The 20,038-nt window shown below is 46.7% G+C and overlaps 1 protein-coding gene across 8 annotated transcripts in view; it reads left to right on the top strand.

Moving 5' to 3' along the window:
* APBB1IP (amyloid beta precursor protein binding family B member 1 interacting protein) overlaps window positions 1–20,038 on the top strand; it is a 109,220-nt gene that overhangs the window by 22,407 nt on the left and 66,775 nt on the right. For all 8 annotated transcript variants that reach the window (XM_065582954.1, XM_065582959.1, XM_065582958.1 and 5 more), the window contains exon 2: window positions 19,039–19,110. In XM_065582954.1, coding sequence (XP_065439026.1) covers window positions 19,039–19,110 — 72 coding nt within the window. The remainder of the gene's footprint in view (window positions 1–19,038; window positions 19,111–20,038) is intronic.

Genomic DNA, 20,038 nt, shown 5'->3' with positions numbered 1-20,038 from the left:
GAGTGATGTAATATGTAGACAATTTAAACGAAATGAAGAAGACTTTACAGAGAAACTGAAAAGTTAACTTCAAATAGTTTTATTTGGCAAGAGAAATAAGTGCTTTTATTGCCTGATGAACAGTATGTATTTATTCAAACCCCTTTAGATGAAAAAAATTAAATATTTTTCTTTTCTGGCTAGCATCTTGTGAACACATTGGAGAGCACTATAAAATATTAACCAGCCTCTTAATTAGTAGATAGTGGAATGCTGTGTTCTGCAGGGACACAAATTCAGCAGTGAGCTTAGTACCACTGTCCTGGGTTGATGAAGTCCAAATTCATGCTGCTGTGGTATACACTACAAGTGACCAAGTACCAGAAATGAAGAGCAACAACAAAAAGAGCGAGGATAATGGACCAGATGGACCACTAGTCTGATCTGAGATAGTAATTCTAGTCCTCCTAACTTCTACCCCCATCTTGCTCTATGAAGCAACTGGAAGAAGCAATTGAAAAGGATCAACTGTGTAGGATAATTTGCAAGCTCATATCTTGAGATATTATTCGTATTGCAGTAGCAGCTAGAGGCCAGGGACCCATTGGGCTAGGCACTGTACAAACATATACCAAAGAGTCAGTCCCTGCGTTGAAGAGTTTACAGGCTAGTATTCTTGCTGACCGTATACTGTATATACTTGTTCATTAGCCCGTTCGTTTATAAGCCGACCCCACCCCAAGATGGTGAGGTAAAAATAGCAAAAACTGTATGACCCTTTCATAAGCCGACCCTATATTTCAGGGGTTGGAAAACTTTGGCTCCCGGCCCATCAGGGTAAGCCGCTGGCGGGTCGGGACGTTTTGTTTACTTGGAGCGTCTGCAGGCATGGAGCCCCTCAGCACTCTGTGGCCGCGGTTCGCTGTTCCCAGCCAATGGGAGCTGCGGGAAGTGGCACGCCATGCCTGCAGACACTCCAGGTAAACAAAACGACAATGTATTAGATATTCAATTCAATGATTCCTTAGAGTTTAAAATCATCAAATTTTGGTGTAGACCCATTATAAGCCGACCCCTGCTCTTTGATGCGTCACTTTTTTACCAAAAATATTCGGCTTATGAATGAGTTTCCATGATTAATATGTTCCACAGCCCAGACACTCTGCTCCCACTTTCCAATGCAGCGCTATCCAGGCATTTACAAATTTGACAATACTCCAGTAAGTCTTTAAAAATGAAACCCAAATGTTTTAAAACTTCAAAAACCCTCCTTGCAGCTTCTTAATTCAGAAGGGCAGCTACAACTTGGTAGCCACTAGGACACTGCAAAATTGTGGGTTTCTTTCCCAGGTTAACCACATTCAGAGTAGCAGCATTTTTTCCTGCATCCCAATAAATTTTTGTGTGTTGCAGAAAAATACAATCTTTTTTTCTTAAGCCTGAGTCTACTCCTGCTGCCTCATCTGAAATCACAATCTTGTTGGGACACCACAGACGGTTGTTGTGGAGATCATTATGAAATCACAACGAGATGACAAAGTCAAAAATAAGCATCAAATTGTCTTTTAAGAAACCAAGATCTTCTCTTGCAAATGTGTTCAGGAGTTAAAGCAAGAGAGCACGCTTGAGCATAAAGAGGAGAACTCCCTGAAACCATGTAATATGGAGGAGTGTTTTTGTCTGCACTATGGGCCAGACCCTGAGGGGAAGCAGAACAGCACTCAGCACACCTTGTGGTGGGGGGGCGGAGGGGGGCAGGAAGGGGAGCACAAAGGTGGCTTTTTGCCACCTTTCCACACCCCTCAATTCTTGAGGCTGGCACAACTTAGAGCAGTTTCAGGGCCACTCTAAGTTGCACTGACTTTGGCTAGAGGCTGATACATCAGCAGGGTCACTTGTGCACAGAATAGTTCAGCCAAAACTGCTCTGACCTCAACATGCCCCCTGAAATGCCCCCATATCTGGCATAGCACTTATGTTACATTGGGGTTTCCCCCAAGCCATAAAAATTCCCAGCTGTCCACTTGGGGCACTTTTGTACCACTCTGGCAGCACAAAGGAGAATTAAAGAGATTTGGCAGGCCTGAGATCTGGCCCTATGTTTTTTATATGTTTCTGTGAACCATACACTCCTTTGCTTAGTTTAATAACGATTGTCAAATTGCAGGTAGGCAAACTATTGTTAATTTTTTCTGCACCTCAAAAGGCTAGATGGTGCCTTGGAATACTTGCCTACTTGGCACATCAGTAGATTTTGCTATGTCATCAGGTGCATCAGAGGCGGTTCTGAGGGGCCATACAGTCTGTGAGGTCTCCAACTAGAGTCTCCAAGAGTCTGACCCTACCAGAATTGCTCCTGGGAGCAGTGCAGGCTTTCCTGCTCACTGCATGATTCTTGAAGATGGTGCAGCATATTCCCCACTCTGCATATGGCCAGCTACCAGGATGCTAGTCTCTACAAGGGAATAAGACAGAGTAAACTCTCTGAAGCAGGTGGGAGCAGGGAATGGACAGACCTTTAGTTCTGTCTTTCCCACTTGCTTGAGGGCGCTTCACTGCTGATGAGCACAACTAAGGCAGGGCAGAGGGCCTCCTAATTTGTTGTAGCAGCAAATTACTACCACCTTGGAGCAAGGAGGAAGCAAGGGAGGAATTGTGTCTCAGGTGTGTGTCTGAGACCCTGTCTACACTGGCAAGTTTCTCCGCGGTAAAGAAACTTTCTGCACTGTAACTCCAGAGATGTACACACTGCCAAGCCACTTAATCCTCAGAAACTGCGCAGTTGTAGCACTTTAAAAAAAACACCCCAATGAGAGGAGTACAGCTTTCTGCGCTGGGGCTACAGCACCGCGGTGCCACTGTAGACACTGGTCGATTACAATGCTGCAATTGGCCTCCGGGAGGTGTCCCACAATGCCTGTTCTTGCCTCTCTGGTTATTGGTTTGAACTCTACTGCCCTGTCCTCAGGTGACCAAGGGTCATCCCCACCCTGTAAATTCCTTTGGAATTTTGAAAGTCCCCTTCCTGTTTGCTCGGTGATGCGTGGAGTGGTCTCAGCGCATCTTTCCAGATGGCCCTGCCTGCTCCACGCGCCAGGCGATTCCCCGCTTGGAGCAATGCCGAGCTACTGGACCTCATCAGCATGTGGGGAGAGGAGGCTGTGCAGTCCCAGCTGCGCTTCAGCCATAGGAATTATGATACCTACGGACAGATTTCACAATGCCTGACAGAAAGGGGCCATGACTGGGACACATTGCAGTGCAGAGTCAAAGTGAAGGAGCTGCGGAACGCCTACCACAAGGCATGGGAGGGCAAACCGCCGCTCCAGTGCTGCGCCCACAAGCTGCCGATCCTACAAAGAGCTGGATGCAATACTTGGCGGCGACCCCACATCCACTGTGAAGACCACTGTGGATACTTCATTGGCTCGCATGCCAGTCAAGAGTGAACCGAGCCAGGAGGAGGAAATCTTGGATGAGGATGTGGAGGGGGTGGGGGACCCAGAGGCAGAGGATGACTCGGAGGTCAGAGATGCATGCAGCCAGGAGCTCTTTTCTATCCCGGAGGAGGCTAGCCAGTCACAGCTGTCGGATGTTGGTGAAGCGCAAGTAGGAGAGGAGGCCCTGGTAAGTGGATCTGATTTTGGAAATTGCTGAAGTGAGTTGTTGGGGGCAGGAGAGTTGCAGAAAGCAGGCTTGTCTCCCACCGCATGCCTAGTCTGAGCAGCGGAACAGGCTGTTGATTGACTCTCTCACTTCACGGGAATTCCTCGCCGAGATCTCCAGGAAACTCTTGTGGAGATACTGGGCAATCCGCTGCTGCAGTTTCTTCAGCAGAGCTGCTTTGTTTCTTGCCCCATTAACAGTAACTTTCCTGCACCACTGTGCTGTCATGGTGTGGGGGGGGGCGGGGCGGGATTGGACCATTGCTGCACAGGCGAGCCAGATGGAGGCCAGGGTGGAAGCCGCAGTCTTGGAGAAGACCCTCCCTTGAGTCCCTGCTCACCCTTAGCAGCGAGATATCTTCCATAATGATCACACCCTGTGGAAAGTGTGGGGACAGAAATGATAATCTGGCCCCCCCTACAGTGCTGGCTCTCCCCAAAAGCCATGTGCCCAGTGTAAAGCAGGGTCCGGGAAGATTGATTTACCCTGCCCCTGTGGCTACTCACAATTTTGGGGGTCTTGTGTCTCATGTGTGCTTTCCTGGGGTCAGCCAGTTAGTGACAGGTGTGTGAGTACTGGCTGTGTTTTATATCACTGAATCAGTGTTCTGTGTTGCAAACAATGCTGCTTCTGTAAAATGTTGCGTTAAAATTTCACTGAGATGATCCTGGAAGCCCAGCCTCCCTCTTTGTTATTGGCGTCTGAACGTCTGCGCAAAATTAGAAAGCGGCCAAGAAGAACTAAGGAGGACTTTCTGTGTGATGTTATGATGCACTCCGCTGCTGAGAAACAGGAATTGAAGGAGTGGCGGGACAGCAAGAAGAGGGATGGAAAGGAGAATGCGGCACACCAGAATGAAGCCATGCAGTGGCTCTTAAAGGTTATAGAGCGTCAAGCAGACACGCTCCAGGCAATACTAGCTCTGCAAACTGAGCAGCTCCGCGCCTGCCCTCCCCTGCAGCCACTGTCACAAAACTCTTTCCCAAGCTCCCCCCCAGACACTGCCAACACACTTTCATGTCATGGCTCCAGTCTGTACCCCCCTCACAGTCCAGCACTGCGGACTCCCACTGCACTCAACACCCATCCCTCTGCAGTTTGGCCCTGCTGAAGTACAGTACTCACTGCACTGTACTCCAAAGGAGAAGGTCGGATATGATCCCTGGACATACACAAATCTTTAGCCGTCCCTGGACCCCACCTCCTCCTGGGACCTTCTCCAATGGTAGGGCAGCTCTCATTTTGTGTCCTTGCACCGCAAGGCTGGGGTGAGCTCACCACACAGTCCCATGAATGTGGCTTTCCTCATCCAAAAGTTCTGCAGGGTTTCTTCAGGTATGTTAGCAACAAGAAGAAAGTCAAGGAAAGTGTGGGCCCCTTACTGAATGAGGGAGGCAACCTAGTGACAGAGGATGTGGAAAAAGCTAATGTACTCAATGCTTTTTTTGCCTCTGTCTTCACAAACAAGGTCAGCTCCCAGACTGCTGGACTGGGCAGCACAGTATGGGGAGGAGGTGACCAGCCCTCTGTGGAGAAAGGAGTGGTTCGGGACTATTTAGAAAAACTGGATGAGCACAAGTCCATGGGGCCAGATGCGCTGCATCCGAGGGTGCTAAAGGAGTTGGCGGATGTGATTGCGGAGCCATTGGCCATCATCTTTGAAAACTCATGGTGATCGGGGGAGGTCCTGGATGACTGGAAAAAGGCTAATGTAGTGCCCATCTTTAAAAATGGGAAGGAGGAGGATCCGGGGAACTACAGGCCAGTCAGCCTCACCTCAGTCCCTGGAAAAATCATGGAGCAGGTCCTCAAGGAATCAATTATGAAACACTTAGAGGAGAGGAAAGTGATCAGGAACAGTCAGCAGGGATTCACCAAGGGGAACTCGTGCCTGACTAACCCAATTGCCTTCTATGATGAGATAACTGGCTATGTGGATGAAGGGAAAGCAGTGGATGTATTATTCCTTGACTTTAGCAAAGCTTTTGATACGGTCTCCCACAGTATTCTTGCCGCCAAGTTAAAGAAGTATGGGCTGGATGAATGGACTATAAGGTGGATAGAAAGCTGGCTAGATTGTCGGGCTCAAAAGGTAGTGATCAATGGCTCCATGTCTAGTTGGCAGCCGGTTTCAAGCGGAGTGCCCCAAGGGTCGGTCCTGGGGCCGGTTTTGTTCAATATCTTCATTAATGATCTGGAGGATGGCGTGGGCTGCACTCTCAGCAAGTTTGCAGATGACACTAAACTGGGAGGCGTGGTAGATACGCTGGAGGGTAGGGATCAGATACAGAGGGACCTAGACAAATTAGAGGATTGGGCCAGAAGAAACCTGATGAGGTTCAACAAGGACAAGTGCAGAGTCCTGCACGTAGGACGGAAGAATCCTATGCACTGCTACAGACTAGGGACCGAATGGCTAGGTAGCAGTTCTGCAGAAAAGGACCTAGGGTCACAGTGGATGAGAAGCTAGATATGAGTCAACCGTGTGCTCTTGTTGCCAAGAAGGCTAATGGCATTTTGGGCTGTATAAGTAGGGGCATTGCCAGCAGATCGAGGGACGTGATCATTCCCCTTTATTCGACATTGGTGAGGCCTCATCTGGAGTACTGTGTCCAGTTTTGGGCCTTACACTACAAGAAGGATGTGGAAATATTGGAAAGAGTCCAGCGGAGGGCAACAAAAATGATTAGGGGGCTGGAGCACATGACTTATGAGGAGAGGCTGAGGGAACTGGGATTGTTTAGTCTCCAGAAGAGAAGAATGAGGGGGGATTTGATAGCTGCTTTCAACTACCTGAAGGGGGTTTCCAAAGAGGATGGAGCTCGGCTGTTCTCGGTGGTTGCAGATGACAGAACAAGGAGCAATGGTCTCAAGTTGCAGTGAGGGAGGTCTAGGTTGGATATTAGGAAACACTATTTCACTAGGAGGTTGGTGAAGCACTGGAATGCGTTACCTAGGGAGGTGGTGGAATCTCCTTCCTTGGAGGTTTTTAAGGCTGGCTTGACAAAGCTCTGGCTGGGATGATTTAGTTGGGAATTGGTCCTGCTTTTAGCAGGGGGTTGGACTAGATGACCTCCTGAGGTCCCTTCCTACCCTGTTATTCTATGATTCTATTCTATGATTCTATGTAAATTGAATGGAGAGAGGTGCCCAAATCCCATTGAATTTCAATAGACATTGAACCTCACACTCCTTGGGTTTCTTTGTAAATCTCAGTCTTGCTTAGTACAGTAGTTTGAATGCACAGGGGAAAATAAGCCACCTCTTTTTTCTTTATAATGCTATGCTGAGAGATACCGGTGAGTGCTTGGATCACTAACCTCTTTGAGACTCTGTGTGTAGGTGCCCTTCACTTAAGATAATTGTAAGAAACACTAAGGGTGACACTTAAAACAAGGCCTAATAGAATCTGCCCAGAAGTTAGCACCATGTGGGTGGATGGTCCTACTGGGTGTTGTGACCAGGCTGGCGTGTGAGTGAGAGAGAGAAAGCAAAGCACAGTGTGACCCTGCAAAAAGTTAGACGAAAGCTTTGGGGTCCAGTGTTGCCTAAAGCAGCTTGGGGCTGCAAGCTAATAAATTGCTCTTTTGGTTCATGGTTCCCCCTGCACTCAGTTAAGCCGGACTTTGTATGTTCCTTATAAATAAACAAGATTACACCAAAGACAATACCAGACTCTGTCAGTTTCTACTTCCAGCTGAAACATCCTCAGGGCCCCAAACTTTGACTGGCTACTTGGGTAAAAAAGGGGCAGCAATATGTTCACTTGACTATGGCTAAAGAAGGTATTTAGAGGGGGAACGTGCTGGCAGCGAGGTGGGTTGAATGGTCTCATCCTAGCCCACTCCCGAGTGTTTTTATGTTAAATTGTGACGTTATTGAGAACCACATTTCTTTTATGGGTTTCCACAAATAATAATTGCATTGATATTTGTCAGATAAACAATGTTTCACCATCTCTCGGTGAACAGATGGACTTTATCAGCAATTGTAATTTCTGAAGTTAATATAATCCAGAACCTGTTAGTGTGAAGTCAGATATAAACATGCCCTCCAGGCATTTAAAGGAGGCTAGATATGTAGATCTTTCTGTGTTAAATAGGAACACATGAGTTCACAAATTTATTTGTAAGAGTTTTGTAATGTGGCAAGCAAACTGTTAGTTTTTGATGATCTTGTTTATCAATGGCATGTAAAATGTCTTCAGGCAGAATCTGATGTCATTTTATATGAACGTTCCAGAGCTCATGGTATTATGCTTATAAGAAGCACACAAGATCTTTTTTAGGGGAAAAGGCACACACCAGTCAATGTAATAGTTAGCAGTCTAGAGTCCGGATCAATCTAGTGGCCAGCTAGGTTGATCAAGGGTAGGTAGGAGCCAGGTTCTGTTGGTCGTGACATGATGCTCTGGAGAAGTCTTGGCAGGACGAACCCAAAGTTTCATGGCAAGGCACCCTGTTTATATAGTGATTTTCCTTCATTGGGACCAATGAGTTTTGCACTGTCATGCTGTAATCAATGGTGGTTTGACGAGAGCTTGTTTTCTTAAATTGTCCTTCTCATCCTTTATCTTGTTCTTTCAAGTTTCTTGGGGAGTTATCCCATGTTAGGTTTGATCACAACTATCTTGTCCCCATTGATAGGTGCCTGTCTCATCTTTAGAGTCGTCAATCTGCCCTCCTCTGACACTTCAATAGGGGCATGTTGCAGCCTCCTGGCGCCCTTGCATCTGTCTCCAGTTCCTCCCTAGAACATCTGGTTCAGTGATGGCCTTCACACTTATCTCTTAGCACACATTCCTCATTCACACACAAAACAGAATTAATTTACATAGAAAATTTTGAACAGGAACATCAAATTGCAATGCAGAAGAAAAACAATCCTGGCATTCTTTTACTTATTTTAAAATGCTAAGCCTACAACAAAGTGGTGACTCTCAAAGGTCTGTTACTGCCTTGAAATCAGTCCAGACACAAAGAAATTCTGGCTGATGTATCTCTACCAATGGCTGTTAGGCCATTCCTTTCTGCTATTCAGAAAGGGTGGCTGGCAGGATATGTCCAAATCATACATCAATACATTTAATACACGCTACATTATTATATCTTTCATTCTAAATTATACAAAATACAAACATAAAATCCTACTACTACAGTGGCAGTTCCAGAAATGGAATTAAAAGGATTCTGGGAGTTGGAGTTGTGTAATAGTGGGATTAAGAAAGCAAATAAGGTAAATACTTTGTTTTTAAACCTGCCTGATGAAAGAGATTGAGACAAAGTGACCATTTATACCGCCACTTCCACCAGTAGAGCAGAATACTGCTCACACACATTTAGGGTAAAATCCTGTCATGTGCTGCACTAATGGAGGAAATCTCTGTTATCCCCTCTACCGCCACATGAGCAGTGTGGTTAGCTGTTTGGCTGCATGTGTGTGTTCTCCCCATGTGCTGCCCCAGCTCTGCGCAGACTGCTGGCACACCAGTCCTCGAGTGAACCGCCCTATGACCACAAGATCTGTTAAAGTATGAAGGTGCCAGGCCAGGTTTATTGTTGACAAAGCATGGTAATAGCACCTGGCAGGCAATACTAGGATACTAAGGCCACGTCTACACTACCCGTCGGATCGGCGGGTAGTAATCAATCAATCGGGGATCGATTTATCGCGTCTCATCTAGACGCGATAAATTGATCCCCTAATCGACGCCCGTACTCCACCTCGGCAGCAGGAGTAAGTGGAGTCGATGGGAGAGCTGTGACGGTGGACTTGCCACCATGAGGACGGCCAGGTAAGTCGAACTAAGATACTTCGACTTCAGCTACACGAATAGCGTAGCTGAAGTTGCGTATCTTAGATCGATTTCCCGCTCCCCCAGTGTAGACCAGCCCTAAGACATGTATGCCCATGTCAATGGATGCATGTCAGTGAATGGTGGGACTTTCCATTTCCCCCCTCAGCTGGACAAAGATACTCCCTCTGAGATACATTTTTATACTCTGATACAAACAAGTTAGTACTGCCCCTCTGACATAATTAGTTACTTCCCCCAGACGTGGCTAGTTATTATCCATCACTTTATACATGTTGGTTTAATCAAAACATCTCTATTACGTACTGTCATCCTGACCTTATCTTTTAGGAGGGGTTAGTGTGTTCCTGTTATCCTTGGGGAATGTTTTTGTACCATTCTTGATATCGGGGATGTTCTGGTACCACTTGAGATCAGGTTGTGTTTGCGTGAGTACTCTGTGCTTAGCACTTCTTAGTAATGTGTATTTCTGCAATATCAGCCCTGTCCTTGCCAGATTCTGTGAGTAGGTCCTGCCTCATACCAGGCTTCTGATACAAGGGCTTATGTCTCAGGCTCTCTTCCTACTACAAGTAGCAGATCAGACTCTTTCCCTAGTGCTTCAGAAAATGTAAGGGAGTGTGTGCACTACTACTTTGTTATCCCTTGTTAGCAATGCCTACTGTCTTCGGAGGATGGGCTGTTCCTTAATGCAATGACTGCAAGTTGCATCAGAGAGTGTTTCCCTCCCCAGGTTCCCTTGAGCCATCTTGCCCTGAAACTGCTGAATTGCCATGGTGCTGAAGCATCTTGGCTTCCTTGCCCATAGCTTCAGATACATTCTGATGCAAACTCCTGCCTTAACACAAGAAATTCCAAATGTGCTTGTAAGATCTGGAAAACTTGTTGCATGGTGTGACTGATAACCTTCAGAAATCCAGCATCCAGGGAGTTTGATGTGATGATCAGCTACACAAGGGACTGCAGAAGTGGTACCAGTGAATTAGGAACAGCTGGAGACATCTTTGTACAGGACACCACCCAAAATGGATGTGTACAGGACTTTGGAAATGGCAGCATAATTAGTGACAATGAGCAGCAAAAGCCCAGTTGGTCAGGAAGAAAGGGTCCTTTGGTCTAACACTACCAGAAGAGAAATCAAGATGCAGAAATCTGATTTCATTGGACAAATTGATGCAAAATACAAATAGCAAAATAAAATGACTTGAGATTGGTCAGTGTTACAAAGCTGTAAATATCTAATGTAAGAGAAGTAGCATCAAAGAGGCTGGGAACTCAGAAGAGAGAGAGATAAAAATAAAAGGCCAAGCAGGAAACTAGTGCAGTAGGATTCAGTGGTGGATATGGAATGAATAACTGGATCTGTGAGTCAAAGTGGGTGAACTGGTGAGTTGGCTAAGACATTTCTAAATGACAGGAACCTTTAAAATAGGACTTAATCTGCAGAAACTGAATAATGAAGGTCGATGTTTAAAACATCAAACTGAAGAAAAACTAAGTTTCAATTAGTCTCATACAGTATGAGAATTATGGGAATGTTTAAGGCCAGAGTTGCTCATATGGGAAAATGAGGTTTTTCTGGAGATATAGAGAAAAAATATATATGTGTATATATATATATATAGCTCAGTGATTTGAGCATTGGCCTGCTAAACCAAGGGTTGTGAGTTCAATCCTTGAGGGGGCCACTTAGGGATCTGGGGCAAAATCAGTACTTGGGCCTGCCTAGTGAAGGCAGGGGGCTGGACTCAATGACCTTTCAAGGTCCCTTTCAGTTCTAGGAGATGGGATATCTCCATTTATTTATTTAAATGATATGGGAAATCTTTGAAAAAACGAAACAAACACATTTCCTGTGTTTTTGCTCTTATTCAAAAGAGTAATTCCGGGGGATACTGTCAACTTGAACTTCAGTCATTTTAAGAATAAGTTAAAAGTTGTTTCACAAACTGCACTTCCCCTGGCATCTCCCTGACAACTTTTATTATTTTACAACCACAATTTCCGCCTTTTTGTTTTAATTTTGATTTTTTTCCCCTCTGCTCCATCTTGTTTGTCTCAGACAAATAACAAGGGAAACAGACTATAAAGGGCCGTTGTATTTGCATTTTTTCTTTAATTGCTTTCATTTATAGCTCCCTCAGGAGCTACTTGTAATTACAGTATGTACAGAAAATTCTGACATGAGTAATTGTTAAATGGTTATACATGAGGACTATGCTTGAAACTCAGTTTAACTTTAAAGAGGCTTGTGTAAACCTTTTCCTCTTTTATTTTTTTAGTTGCAACAGGCTGAGATACTGCCAAACTTTGCTTTGCATTCTGGTAAAAATAATTCCAAAGAACTAGCTGCAAAGGCCCCTGGCCACTGGGCAGCAGGTCCAATACACAGCAGCATGTCTTTTTGAATGGGATAGATTCCAGCCACCCACCACACTCCAGTTCTCTATCATCATAGAACTATCCATTCGTATTGCAGCAATCAGCAGGAGGAGGAATGGAACTAAGGGCCCAGGAGACAGGAGAATCAAATGATGGGGAAAGGGGAAGGAAGTGAAGGGGACACTTGTCTCCAAGCTCATGGGACACTTGTCTCCAAGCTCATCCTGTTTGGATGCTTCATAGCAGTCTATCGTTCTGAAAATGTCACAAGTGTTCTATGATGATTGGGGGACTCTATCTGTACAATTTATGAATTCTGTGCGAGATTATGAACGCTCTCTCTGTATATCTTTATCAAGCCACCATCTCCATTTTGAGTGTGCAGGCTAGTTGCTTTCTCTTTTGTGCTTTTGCCTCCATGTTGGGTTGAAATTCCAAGGCATAGTGATACAAGGCTGACAAAGAGCATTGGTGGGCAAACTTTTTGGCCCGAGGGCAACATCTGGGTGTGGAAATTGCATGCAGGGCTATGAGTGCAGGGCTGGGCCAGGGGGTTGGAGTGTGGGGTGTGGGAGGGGGTCCAATGTGCAGGAAGGGGCTCAGGGCAAGGGGTTGGAGCAGAGGAGGGATACGGGGTTTACGAGGGGGCTCAGGGCAGGGGGTTGGAATGCAGGAGGGGGCTCAGGGCAGGGGGTTGAGGTGCAGGAGGGGGCTCATGGCAGGGGGTTGGGGTGAAGGAGGGTTCAGGGTGCGGGCTCCGGCCTGGCACCCCTTACCTGGAGCAGCTCCGGGGTGGCAGTGGCGTGCAGGAAGGCTAAGGCAAGCTCCCTGCCTGCCCTGGCCCCGCACCGGTCCCGAAAGCAGCCAGCACCATGTCCCTGTGGCCCCTGGGGGAGGAGGTGCAGAGGGCTCCGCGCGCTGCCCTCTCCTGTGGGTACCTCACCTGAAGCTCCCATTGGCTGCAGTTCCCTGTTCCCGGCCAATGGGGGCTGCAGGGGGCGGTTCCTGCAGGTGAGGGCAGCGCACGGAGCCCTCTGCCCCCTCACCCTTTCCCCAGGGGCTACAGGAACATGGTGCTGGCTGCAGCGTGGGGCCTGTGGTGCCATGGGGTGGCAATCCCGCAGGCTGGATCCAAAGCCCTGATGGGCCGGATCCAGCCCGCGGGCTATAGTTTGCCCACCCCTGCAATAGAGGGTCATTAACTTGGGATGGTTCTCTCTTCTAATACAAACACCATAGATGATTAGAGTGGCTCCCAACCAGGAAAACTTGATTGTTAGGGGAAGAGTTGCCTGGCAACAGAGTCACTTGGTAGTTTGAGGATGCTGATCTAGTAGTCCTCTGACAGAGGGACTGGAAGGTTATAAAGGACAGGAGCTGATTAGGGGTCCTTGGCCATTTTCATCAGCTCAAGCTGAGGGAAGCTGCTTCAGGAGCCTGATAAGGCACAGGGGGATCCTGTCTACCTGAACCAGCTGGTCCCCCAAGAAGGACTCCCAAGGGAAGGGTGAGCTTGAGTGAAGGATGTTTTGTTCAGGTTGGTGGTTGTTTTCTATATGACCTGTACTCTGTGTGTGCTTAAATAAAGAACAATAATGTGTTGTGTTATATGCTTCACCTACCACATGGCCCCTTGATGTCAGTGCTGGGTCATGGGTAGTTAGCCAAGTGGCACGAGACAGGAAGAAACATCAGGAAACAGTCATTTGTCAATACAGGATTAGAAACCAGAAGTCAGATGCAGAAGACAAGGCCGAGTCAGAAACTAGGTATCAGAAGCACAACAAGGAAGCAGAGTCTTTAGCAGCAGCTAGCTGGGATTCTGCCTCGCTGCACCGATGAACTTCCTGTATTGTCCACAGATTTAAGTAGTATGTCTGGACCAATCAGGAATTGGGAATATCCTGTCAATCAGGCCCTCCACAGGCAGCACATCCTGTGGTGTGTGTGGGCCTCTGAGGCTCATGACTTGGTGGGTGTGTCTGCTGCCAGAACTGTTAGGTGGCAGCATGGATGTAAGGGATTGGTTCGTAGGCTATCTGGCCAAGCAGTCACAGCTGGGCTGAGGTGAGAGATGGTAGTCGGTGAGCCGGGTTCAATAAGCAAGAGTCAGGGTCAAAGGCAGGCTGGGATCAGAAACCGGAAATCATAGGTAGTACTGGGCTAGAATCAGGAGGCAGAAATTAGGGTCAGGAGATCAGGAGACAAGGTGAGGTCTGGCGTCGCAGCAGGCCCAATGTCTGTGTGGTTGCCCAGACAACTTCCTGGAGCACCCTCCAGGGTTAAATAGGGTGGTTGGCCAATCAGAGGGCCACAAGGTATTGTCACTCTGGCTCCCTTGGGTGGTACTTCCTGCAGTGCCTACTCTCCACCATGATCCATGACTGTGGCTGTGCATGGCCTCCCATTGGCATTGTGGGAATGCCAGCTATCCTAGGCTCTGCCCATCTGGCTTTTAGTCCCTTACTTTGGGGGTGGTTGCCAGCCATGGAATCTGCAAACCCAGGTTCAGGACCTGCTTCTCCTTATACTGTACCACTCTTTCACCCTTTGGGGCAATCCTTCTGCATCGCCTGGGTAGCTTTTGTAGAAAGCCTCTATTAAGTTGGGAGTGGGGAGGCCCAGTTCCCAGCATGGGTCCTCAGGACCATACCCCTCCCAGTCTACAAGTTACCATAATTTCCCCTTTTTGAGCATGGAGTCCAATATGCCCTGGACAAGGTATTCTTCATGGCTATGGAACTAGAAGGGTGGCAGAGGTGCTTGCGTTAGGTCCAGAAATGGGTTTTCTGTGAATGAAAGACTGTGCATTTTGAGTGATCTCGGCAGGCAGAGTTTAACAGTGACAGGGTAGTTAGCTGGCAAATCTGAACTGGTCTTGAATATCAGTGATCTAGTTCAGTGTTTCTCAAAGACTGGTCCGTGGACTACTGCCGGTCCCTGAGATCTCCCTGATGCAGTTTAGGAAGGCAACAAGCCAGTTCGTGGTATCAAAAAGATCGAGAAACACTCATCTAGTTTATGGGATGAACTGTTTGTGTGGAGGTGTTTGGTTGAGAGCCAGACCTTCCAGCCCACCTTGAATTCTGGGCTCTCCAGTCTCTGGCAATCCACATATTTGCTTGTAGGCTTCCTTTGATTCTACCATGTGTTCCTTGCATTCTTCCTGAATGTGGTGGATTTGCTATACTATATCTCAGGCCTCCAGGTTTTGGGAGGCAATTGGGAGCATGGGATGAAAACCATAATTGGCAAAAAAGGGACTTTTGACCGTGGAGACATGATCAGTGTTGTTATATGCAAACATGGTGTATTGGTGGAGAGAGTACCGGTAATCCTGATGGCAGTTTGTGAAACACCACATGTATCGTTCTAGCACTTGGTTTACTCTGTTTTGGCCATCTGTTTGGGGGTGGTGCACAGATGATAAGCAGGTATGGATGTTTAATAGTCAGACAACTTCACGCCAAAAATTGGGAGATGAACTGGGACCCTCTGTCAGATTTGATACATTCAGGGAGCCCATGCAGACAAAAGTTGCATGTGAATAGATGTTGATCTGTTGCGGTGGCCAGTTATGCACAAGGAATGAAGTGAGCCATCTTAGTCAGCTGATCTACCACTGTGAGTATGGTGATGCATTTATTCGATTCAGGGAGTTCTGTTATCAAGTCCATGACAATCACTGTCCAAGGTCAAGTGGGAGTTTCTAGGGGCATAAAGGTGCCAAGGCATTTTGTGAGTGTAACTTTTGCACAAACACATGTCAGCTCCTGCAACATATAAGTCTGAATCACTGTCCATATCTGGGGGTCACCAAAAAGAGGTGGGAGGTCAGACATAAGGTTTTGGAGTGGCCAAAATGGCTCATTAAGGGGCATTGTGGCATATCCAGAGTACTTTCAAGAGGGGGCACCCTGGCAGGACATATGTTATTCCATCTATCACAGTACACTACTGCCTGGTATTACCATTGGGTTGCTCTGGGGAAACTGCAGTCATCTTGGCCAGCAGGTTGTCTTGCGCAGCCAACCGGATTAAAGTAAGGAGATCATGTTGCACTCTGGTGTTGAGGAAGTTGTGAAGTTTGAGAAGGAAGGGTCTTTCCCAATTATGTTCTCTTCCTCCTTGTAGTATCCCCTCTTGCACAACAGAGTGTTGGCTTTGTTGTTCTTGGTTTCAGGTTGATGAGTCATAGTGAAATCAAAATGGAAAAAGAATAGCTCCCATCGGAGCTGCTGTTGCTTCAGGCTCTGGCTTTACATAAATACTCTAGGTTCTTACGGTTGGTGTATACTGTACCAGGCCCACTGAAGATCCAGTCTGGTGAACACCCAAGCAGATTGGATATGGTTCAGCAGCTCTGGGATCAGTGGAAGGAGTATTGGATCCAAAATGCCTCTTGGTTTAGCATCCAGTAGTCTACACAGAGACATAGGGACCCAACTTTTTTTTCTATACAAAGAGGATTGAATCCCTGGCAGGACCAGGAGACATTACACAATGGATGAGCCCTTCAGTATATATGGATATACTCACAGAAGGCCAGAAATTCCAGCTCCAATGTTGCATAGATCTGGCCATACAGCATATTGACCCTGGGTTGCAGATCTATCAGACAGTCACAGTCTTGGTGTGGGGGCAGTGTGACTGCATTTTTCTTTTAGAAGATGTTGATGAAGTCCTGGTATTTTCTGGGGACATGGAGGGTCTCCCTGTATGATGTGCAGATCATGACATGCCAGCCAGTTTGTGCTGAGGATTAGAGGGAAATGCAGAGAACTGATTATAGTGAACTGTAACGCTTCCCGGTGTTCCTGTATTGCAGCTTCTAGCTGTGTGGTCCCTTGCATCACTGGCCTGGGGGACAGGTCCCATCTGTTGTTTCCACAAGATCAGGCATAAGTTTCTGTTGGACATGGATTCATAGAGCCCGGACTATCACTGCATCTATGAAGTTGTCAGTAGCACCAAAGTCAGAGGGCCCATTGTAGAGGAATTTTCCAGGCCTTCCCTGGGATGTATAGCTGAACCTGCACCTGGAGGTGTGGTGAGAATCTTGGGAGCTCAAGAAGGATCCTGAACGGGGCCCGGGGGAGGGAGGAGGGAAGGGCTAGGTGGACAGGGACATAGGTGGAACGGCAGCATGGTTCCCCTCTTCTCTCTTCACTCCCACAGCCAATTATGAATATGGATAGACAAGATTATGAATATGGCTAAATCCATGAGAGCCTCCAGACCAGATCTGTGATATGGTACCATTGCTGTTGGTGAGCCTTTTCACACAGCTCTAGTCTAAAGTCAGTGGCCTGTTTAGCCCTTACCAAGATCATTGTTGAATTTTGGGCACACTTGTGTTAGTTTTAGGGATAACTCAATATGCTTAAGTCTAAAAGTAGTATCTCTGCTCACAAGATTTGGTGATGGAAACATTAACTTTGTTCTCCTGTGAATGATTTATAAAAATACAAGAGAAAAATATGGACACTAGTAAATGCAGGGGCGGCTCCAGACACCAGCGCTCCAAGTGCGTGCCTGGGGTGGCAAGCCGCAGGGGGGGCAGCCTGATGGTCGGTGTGAGGGTGACAGTCAGGCTGCCTTTGATGGCATGCCTGCGGGAGGTCCGCCGGTCCTGCGGCTTTGGAGGCAATTCGGCGGCGGGTACACCGAAGGTGTGGGACCGGCGGACCTCCCACAGGCATGCCGCCGAATCCACGTTACCAGAGGACCTCCCGCAGGCATGCCGCCAAAGGCTGCCTGACTGCCGGGCTTGGGGTGGCGAAATACATAGAGCCGCCCCTGAGTAAATGAGATGGCTCAATGACTATCTCGGTAATCAGTCTAGTGTTTACAGGGCTTTGGAGCGGAGCCCAGAGCTGAAGGGCGGAGCAGCTCCCGAGCAGTGGAGTGCAGGTTTTTGCCTGGAGCTTGCGCCGGAGCACAGCTCCAAAGCCCTGGTTCATGATGAATATCTATTCACTGAAAGTGGTGCCTGAGCTAGACATGTTATGCTTCCTAATCATCATTTGAAGATAAGATGGAACTTGTAGGGCTGCCCACTTGCTTAAGGTCTGAATGATCTGACATTACAATGCCCTTTATTTGACCGATCAAGTAACAATCAGCAGTGACCAGCCAATTCTCAGGAAAAGGGTATTTATCATGTAGTTCAGTGACTATTTATTGTATAATTATGGAATAGTTATTACTCTACGTGCCATGTAAAATTAAGTGCCTAAAGACTCGTGCAATCTCTGATCCCCTTTTCCTGCCACTCCTTGCAATCACCAGGCTTTCTCCATGTCCCCTGCTGACCACATCTAGAGAGCTCATTGGTCTTGGAGGTACTGAGCACTTTTGCCCCATCCTGCAAGACATTAAAATGTATGAGCAGTCCTACTGAAGTCAATGGGATGAATCACGTGCTTACAGCTCAGCATGTGTTTTAATATTTTGTGGGATCAGTGCCAGAGTATTCAGCACTTGCAGGGTCAAGCCCCTAAGTGAGAGAGTGCAGTTTGCCAGGCTCCCAGGTCAAGTACCTTTTAGCATGTTCCTGTATCTCAGAAGTGACTATACATTTGCTCTGTCTTTGGGTGTCTGTTGCAGACCATCAACAGTGTAAGACCAGAAGTATCTCAAATAAAGAAATGTTTGGTTTAACACAGGGAGAAATATAAAGTCAAAAAATTAGGTGGATCAAACCATATCCAGTCCTTGTACTAGAAAACAGCCCAGCTAAAATCTTGTAGTTAGTGGTTTAAGCCAAGGACTGAAATCCTCACATTGTGTGTTCAGGAGTTTGTCAGCCTCAAATTTTCAGTTTCTCTCTCCCTCTCTCTTGACTCAGTTTTAGTTGTTTAAGGTGCAGATTTATTACCAGGTGACTTGTAATCAAATATAGATTATACATTGAGCACCGAGATTGATGGAACTACTCAAGAGCATAAAATTAAGTATGTGCTTAAGAATATGTAGGCTCAGAGTCCTAATTTATCAATTATTTCTAAATTATGCAAAGATTTATCTGCTAAATTGCCATGAATAAGAAACTGTTTCTTTCAATATAAATAGGAAAGGCTTTGTAAGAAATGAACTGGTTGAAGTTGGGTTTTTTTCTGTGTTTATAGAATTGCTTCCAAAGTTCTAAAGAGACTAATGCTGATGTTCTTGTCCATGGGTTTATTTCTTTTCAGATGGAGCAGACATGTGATGATATAGATGAAATGTTCAGCAATTTATTGGGGGAAATGGACCTCCTGACACAGGTAAGTAATCTGGTTGACAACAAAGGATAAGAGAAATTACTATAAGGGAGGGAAACAAGGAGAACGCCTTACCTTCCTTATTCCTCTACAACTACACATTGCACCTTCCTACTGAATAAATACAGGTAGTCTTTAGAAAGTGACTTAAAACTGATTTTCTCTAAATCGTGTTGCCTGCACAACAACAAAAGTGACATTATAGTTGGCTAGAACATGAAACAGCACTAACATGATATCAGAGGTCTTTTTCAAAAAGTTAATCCAGATTCCTAGTAGACGTAGCCCCAGAATGTCCAATCATTTTGCTAAGGAAATAAGAAGAGTTTGCATCTGAATCACCATGGATGAACACTTTGTGTTCATGTTTAAATGAACTGTAACGTGTTGAAGCACAGAATCCTTGAAATGTAGGGCTGGAAGCAGGGCCGGCTCCAGGGTTTTTGCTGCCCCAAGCGGCGCAAAAAAAAAAAAAAAAAGCTGCGATTGTGGTCTGCGGCGCCAATTCGGCGGGAGGTCCTTTGCTCCGAGCGGCAGTGAGGGACCATCCGCTGAATTGCCGCTGAATAGCTGGACGTGCCGCCCCTCTCCGGAGTGGCCACCCCAAGCACCTGCTTGGCAAGCTGGTGCCTGGAGCCGGCCCTGGCTAGAAGGGACCTTGAGAAGTCATCTAGTCCTACCCACTGTGCTGTGGCAGGACCAAGTAAACCTAGACCATCCCTGTTTGTCCAACCAGTTTTTGCAAACCTCCAATGATGAGGATTCCACAACTATAAACTCTAAACTGAGTCAACTATAAACTATATACGGAGTATATATATATGGAAACGAAGACAAAAATGTTTTTTACTAATTTGTTGACTATTTGAAAGACATCTAGCATAGTGACACATCACCACATGTGCCAAAATATGAATGGCACAACACTGAT

Source organism: Chrysemys picta, chromosome 2 (genome assembly GCF_011386835.1).
Source record: "Chrysemys picta bellii isolate R12L10 chromosome 2, ASM1138683v2, whole genome shotgun sequence".
In the NCBI taxonomy this organism is placed as follows: domain Eukaryota; kingdom Metazoa; phylum Chordata; order Testudines; family Emydidae; genus Chrysemys; species Chrysemys picta.
This window is presented reverse-complemented; position numbering and strand designations above follow the sequence as displayed.